General features: G+C 61.4%; 2 protein-coding genes across 2 annotated transcripts in view; both read right to left on the bottom strand.

Annotated features, from left to right (window-relative positions):
* Nucleotides 1–8: 8 nt before the first annotated feature.
* TMEM88 (transmembrane protein 88) lies at nt 9–972 on the bottom strand. Its single transcript, XM_007457797.1, has 2 exons — nt 760–972; nt 9–635 (listed from the first exon to the last, which is right to left on the bottom strand). Exons 1-2 carry the CDS (start codon nt 967–969, stop codon nt 366–368), a joined length of 480 nt encoding a protein of 159 aa, XP_007457859.1. The 5' UTR covers nt 970–972; the 3' UTR covers nt 9–365.
* A 1550-nt stretch (nt 973–2522) lies between these two features.
* The window catches only part of KDM6B (lysine demethylase 6B), a 7994-nt gene continuing 4260 nt past the window's right edge, over nt 2523–6256 (bottom strand). The window contains 12 exon segments of the mRNA XM_007457853.1: nt 2523–2546; nt 2647–2817; nt 2936–3062; nt 3356–3497; nt 3683–3870; nt 3970–4084; nt 4226–4374; nt 4473–4544; nt 4627–4691; nt 4814–5019; nt 5897–6002; nt 6130–6256. Coding sequence (XP_007457915.1) covers nt 2523–2546; nt 2647–2817; nt 2936–3062; nt 3356–3497; nt 3683–3870; nt 3970–4084; nt 4226–4374; nt 4473–4544; nt 4627–4691; nt 4814–5019; nt 5897–6002; nt 6130–6256 — 1492 coding nt within the window.

Genomic DNA, 6256 nt, shown 5'->3' with positions numbered 1-6256 from the left:
ACCCCACCCCACCCCACCCCACCCCACAGCCCGTAAACACTCGGAGCAGCACCGGAAAAGCAGGGCACCAGCGCACCACCGAGGTTCAGTTGTCCTATTCACAGGGGGGTGGGGGATGCAGGGTCCAGCCCAGATGTTCAGGATTCAGATATGGGTAGAGAGGGGAAAGTGGGTTTTCCGGGGTGTGGCGAATTTTCACCAGAATTGGGTCCACAGATGCTGCCGTTCTGTTCCTCAAGAGGTTGCTGGGACACGGCTTAGGCAGGAGCGGGGACAAGGGTAGGTTGGGAGACCCCCGGGCTTCAAGTCCTTGGGCCGACCGGGAGACAGGGCACTCCTCGGGGTTGTTCTTGACTCGAGGGTCCTCAGACCCAGACCTTTCCTGATGTTGGAACGGCCTGGGGCCCTGGCGAGGGCCGGTTTTGCCGCGGCTGCGGGGTGCGCCGGCGCCGATAGAGGGCTCGGCTGTAAGGCACGAGGCAGTCGGCCAGGCGGAGGCGGAGGCAGAGGCGGCGGTAGCTGGCCAGGGCAAGCACGAGCAGCGGCACGAGGAGCAGGAATCCGGTGACCAGCAGGGCTGTGAAGCCCGGGTCCCGCAGGTGCGCGGTGCAAGGGGGTGCCTGGGAGCGCAAGAACTGTGGGAGGAGAAGAGGCATGAGGCCCAAGCCAAACAGCCCAGGCCGGGAGAGGTTGTGGCCCACAGACCCCACCGCCACCGTCACCAGACACCCACACGCACACCGCGGGGCGCACACTCACCTGGGAGTGGCAGAGGAAGCCAAAGCCTAGCATGGTGACAGCGGGCAGCAGGATGGTCCCCAGCACCAGCGCCAGCAGGAGAAGATTGAAGGCAGCCACCAGCAGATTCTGGGCGGTGACCAGCACAGCGCAGGCCCAGCAGTCCAGGGGGTCCCGGGGCTCTGGGCCGCCGCCGGGAACCGGCCGCTGCGCCCCGGGGACATCCGCCATGGCCCGCCTGGCTCCCTCCCGCCTGGGCCACGGCCCTTATAGCCCTCTTTCCTGCCCCTCCCCCGGCCCAGCCTCTCCCCACCCCACCCCCCCCTTATCCTGGAATGCGGCTCCAGGATTAGGCACCCCCCCATAACGAGGAGCGACCGAGCTCTGGACATTCCACAGGCGCCTCCGGGGAGGGGCTCCCCTCCCCATCAATCACGGTCTCGCCGCCCTCTTCCCAGTGTTCTCCCTGCTTACCACCAGCACTTATCGAAAAGAGATTTTTTTAATTTTATTTTTAATAATATTCTCACACAAAAATCACCGAAAATAAGGGTAGGGTTGGGAAGACCCCTCTGCCCCTGGGGCAGAAAGACAGTGCAGTGCGAGGGGGCAGGACTGTAAACCCCCCACCCCTCCGCAGCCCCAGCGTGGAGGAGAAAAAAAACAAACGACAAAACGAAAATAAAGCCCCAGAGAAACTCATCCCGGGGTGTCCCTGCCCCAGTGAGGCCCTGGCCCTGGGCTGTTTCACGCTTAAAAAGAAAAGGGGGGTGGGTTGTAAGGGGAAGGTCCGTGTTTTTAAAATTGGCCGGGGCTGGGAAGGACGGGGCTCCTTTTCCTCATAGTTCTTTCTTTAAAACTTTAAAAATTTATTTTATTTATTTATTTATTTTTTTTTTACAAAATACCATTTCAGTTCCCACTTCTTCCCCTACAGTACAGGAGTCGCTCACCCTCAGGCGGGGTTGGGGTCGGGTCGGGAGTGGGGGACTGGTCCGAGAAAGTGCAGGACGTAGGGGAGGGGAGCGGGTTTGAGCACCATGAGAACCCGGCTGGAGCCGCGGGCGGGCGGACGGGCGGAGACGGACGGGCCGGGCCCGGACACACACTGGGGCGCAGAGGGGGTCCGGCGGCGGGCGGTCCCTGGAGGGGCGGGCGGGATGGCTTGGGGGTGCGGGAGGTCGGGTTTTCCCAAAAATGAATAAATAGAGGTGAGTGGGACTGTTATAAATTAAAAACCAAAACAAACAAAAAACCCAGAAAATACAAATCATAATCAAGTGAATAAACAAGAGACATGTACAGGGATCACAGCTAGCACTGGAAGTAAAAAAGGAGGTTCTGGGGGAGGGGTAAAGCCCATACAAAGAATCTCATTAAAAACCTCGGCTGCCGTAACGTCTATGTACATACACGAGCCGCGTGCATCTGCGCCGGGCGGGCGGCTGGCAGGCGTGAGGGAACCCGTATGTGACCCCCGCCGCCGCCGGAGCCTGGTCCTTGTGTCTGTTGCTAGAAAGGCCAAAGTCGGTGAGGGGAGGCGCTGCTGGGCGAGGGGCTACCAGCCCCCTTCCCCCGTCTCCCATTTTTTTTCCTTTTTTCCTCATATTTGTTTTTTTAAAAATTCTTTTTCTTAATAAATTAGGTGAGGGGAGCTGCCAATGGGGTGGAAGGGCTGGGCCCGACCCCCTTCCCGGCCAGAGGCGGGACCTAGGTCCAGCCCAGGCGTGTGCTGGTGGCCCCGCGGCGCCCTGCGGGCGGGCAGGCGGGCGGGGCGTCCGGCCTCATCGCGACGTGCTGGCCGGGGCCTGCAGGAGAGAGCAGGCGGAGCTCAGGATGCGCGATCGCCCACCCCCGGCCCGGCCCGCCCCGGCGCCCCCTCGGGTCCCCGCCCCGCCGGGCCCTCACCAGCGTGAAGGCGTCGTAGGCCTGCGCCAGCTCCTCCGTGCGATACTGCTCCAGCACCACCACGCCCTGCAGGCCTGCGCTGCGGCGCCGCGCACAGGCCTCGCAGTGCACCAGGTACGTGTTTCGGCTGCCGTTCTCACTCGTCACGAACAGGATGTTGAACACCTCCACCTGCGGCGGGGAGGAGGCAGCGGTCAAGGGGAGGGAGGGAGGGAGGCAGGCAGGCAGGGAGGCCAGAGGCGAGCGCCTCCCTCCGAGGAAGCGCGCGAGGGAGAGAGGGCGCACTCACGTCGCACTCGTTGCAGTAGTAGGCGGGCTCGTCCTTGACCCGGCCCTGGTAGGCGATTTTCTTCCCGGCCCGCACCAGGCTCTCCCGCTGCACCTGGCAGTGCTTCATGGACTGCAGGAGGCAGAACCTAAAGGCGGGGCGAGGTGGTGAGGCGGGGCGGGGCCTCCCCGCTTCGGGCCCGGGTCACAGCCCCCGACACATCCCCGTCACAGTTGAGGTTTTATGTGGTCTTTGTCTACTTGGACCACTGGAAAACAAAGCTCCTCTGGGCAGGGGCCTTGTCACCCGCCCAGCACAGCAGCTCTGCAAGGCACGCGGCAAAAGGCGGAGCGGTGGGGGAGGAGGGGTTGGAACAAGGAAGAACAAGGCGGGCCAGGTCACATGGAGATGGGCTCCCTCCCAAACAGGGCCCTCCCTCACTTGATCATCTTGAACAAGTCGGGGTCGCTGATTTTGACCGTGCGAGCCACGTTCCAGGACACGTGAATCATGGGCACGATGGATTTGACGTTCTTCACCTCGTTCCACTCGTATCGTTCCAGGGCCAGCTGGTACTGATAGGCTGCGGGCCAGAGAGGGTCATGAAAGGATTCCCCAACAGCCCGAGACACTTGGGCCCCCGCCCCTTCCCTCACGGCTGGCCTGGCGCCCTCCAAACCCGCCCCCCCCACCACGGGGCTCACTCCCCAGGGGCCCCAGCCCCTCACCGCTGAGTGGCTCACCCCACCACCGGCCCCGCCCCCTCACCGGTGAGGGGCCCCACGTTCCAGGCGATGTTGTTGCACCAGCCGGTGGCCTGCACCCAGTGCACGGTCCCCGCATTAATCCACACAAGGTCTCCGGGGCGCTGCACGAAGCGGTACACAGGGATGTTGGAAGCATAGAGGTCATCCAGGATTGGCCACCAGGAACCCGTCAGGTAGTCCACGCCATGCCTGGAGGGTGGCCACAGGGTCAGATGGAAATCTGGGAATCCAGGGACGGGGCGTGGGGGGTCTATCTACCCGAGGAGGTGGGCGGAGGGCGGCGCGCACCGGTCGCAGAAAGCGCTGATGGTCTCCCAGTAGTGCTCGTGCACCGCGAACCACTCGCAGTCTCCTGGGCCAATGTTGATGTTGACCGAGCAGAAGTTGTTGTTCTCTTGATGGCCTGAAGGGGGCAACAGAGAACTGCACGGTTGGTCGGAGCAGGGCTTGTCGCGCACTCATTGGTTGACGGAGGAGCGCTGGCGGCAGCCCCGCCCCCCGCGCTCCGCGCGCGCCGCATTCCGCAGCCCCGTGAAGAACGCACCTGGCGTTCGGCTGCCTGGGACCTTCATGTACAGCTGCACTGTGTTCATGCCCAGGATGGTGTGGCCCACGTGGCTCAGCATGTTGCCCGTGGAGGTTACCCGCATGAAGGCGGGCAGCTTCAGCAGCTCCTGCAGCTGGGGCTTCCACCTGCCGTGGCGAGGGAGGCAACAGAAGTGAGCAGCTACCCCGACTCTGCTGACCCATCAGCACTCCCGCCCCAGCTTGCTGGCCTCAGCCCCACTGACCGCTTGGCATCGGACAGGTCGATGTTGGTGCCAAACTTGATGATGTGATGGTTCTTCGGATCCGGTGCGCTGCTGCGAGGGCAAAGAGCACGGGTTGGTGGGGAAGCGCAGGGAAAGGAAGGAGTCCTGAAGGGCAGAGGCAAAGCGTCCCTACCTAGGAGGGGTTCCCGTGGTGCTGTCCGGCTCCTCGGACTCCTCGTCCTCACTCTCCTTCTCCTCCTGCTTGGTCACAGGGGTAGGCAGGCCTGGGTCAGCGGCCTTCCAGGAGCCCTCCCACCGCAGCTGGGGCTCCAAGTCCCCTGATTCCACACCCCCTACCTCTGCCCGTTCGCGCCTCTCACCTGCAGGGACTCTTGGAAGGATGAGGCCTGGTACTGTGCGTACTTGGCAATGGTGGTGTGGGAACGGGAGCTCTCGCAGGGCCAAATCTGTCGCGTGCCTGTCAGGTCCCAGTTCTCATCTGAGGGCTGCTGCACCTGGGTGCGCACCTCCACCGTGTGCTCACCACTGGCCTCCACCAGCGTCTTGGTGGAGAAGAGGCCCAAGTCTGCAAGGGAGGGCCGAGCAGAGTGTTGGGGCAGGGGCAGGGGCAGAGGGCGGGGAGCGAGGCCCCAACTCACCCTCTCCCTTCTTGCTCCCCAAGACTGACGCAGTGGACACAGGCTTCTCAGAGCTCAGCCAAGGAAGAACAGGCGAGAACCCCAGCCCCTCATGAAGCTGGGAGGGTTGGCCCTCCCAGGGCTTGGCCTTTACCTGCATCATAACCAACCCCCTTTCTCCCACTGATGCTCTGAGTCCCAGACCCTCCCCCAGAGTCCTCAGGTGTCCATGAGGCCACATGTGCAAAGCACCTGGCACACAATAGGTGCTCAATGAATAACAGTTTAAGTTTTCATTGGATCCAATGAAAGATTTCATCAAGTAAAAGCCCAGACCGTGCTTCAGTAACATTGGAGGAAAGGGAGGATATGTGAGTAAGAGAAGGCTACAAGCAAACAGAGGAAACAAGGTTAATTTTTACAGGAAACAGGATTAATTTTTATAACTCAGCATGGTTTCCTTTTACTTTGGAAGGTGTTTGAAATTGTGCACAATAAAAGGTTGAAAAAGAGAAAGCCCCAAACCGTGAGTCTCCTTGGATTTTACACAACCTTAATCACCAAGAAAACCAGAAGTGACTCTAACCAGATCCCGAGATACATCCCCTTCCCACCTGCCTACTGCTGGGGACAGACAGATGGGGGGAGGAAAGCCTGAGGTCAGCTGACCCATCACTCAGAGCACTCTTCAAATATGGCTTACACGTGACTGAGGAGAGCTCACTACAGCTGTGGCCCCGTGTCTTCCAGAGCGGGGGCTCTCCGAGGGCCCCAAAGCCCCAGATCCTTGCAGCCCTCCCCACGCCTTTCTGCCTCCACACTCACTGAGCCGCAGGGAGCCTGCCAGGCCCCGGATCACGGTGATGGGATTTCGAGGGTCTGTACAGAACTGCAGCAGCACGGGCGAGAAGGCATCCCGTTTACTCTCCAGCTGCGGGACAACCAGGAGACAGGGCTGAGGTCAGAGCCCCGTCCCAGGCTCAGGGCCCCCCAACAGTCCCAACACTGTCCTAGAACCCTCAGGCAGGGGAGGTTCTGAACACGCAGGGCACTCATACATAGATGCTGGGTGTGGGCGGGTTCAGTTTTTCCCGGGGCAGCTTCTCCTCCGAGTTGATCTTCGGTTTCACAGACTGGGCAGGGGAAAGGTAGGACTCTCGAAACTTCCCTTTCACCTTGGCATTC

This window comes from Lipotes vexillifer, unplaced genomic scaffold (assembly GCF_000442215.2).
Source record: "Lipotes vexillifer unplaced genomic scaffold, Lipotes_vexillifer_v1.1 scaffold611, whole genome shotgun sequence".
NCBI classification, from domain to species: domain Eukaryota; kingdom Metazoa; phylum Chordata; class Mammalia; order Artiodactyla; family Lipotidae; genus Lipotes; species Lipotes vexillifer.
The sequence above is the reverse complement of the archived record's forward strand: the minus strand, read 5'-3'. Positions and strand labels throughout refer to the sequence as shown.

Coding starts and splice junctions, on each gene's coding strand:
- TMEM88 (XM_007457797.1), bottom strand. CDS start 969: ATGGCGGATGTCCCCGGGGCGCAGCGGCCGGTTCCCGGCGGCGGCCCA. Junction 636..759: donor GCTTCCTCTGCCACTCCCAG/GTGAGTGTGCGC, acceptor CTCCTCCCACAG/TTCTTGCGCTCCCAGGCACC.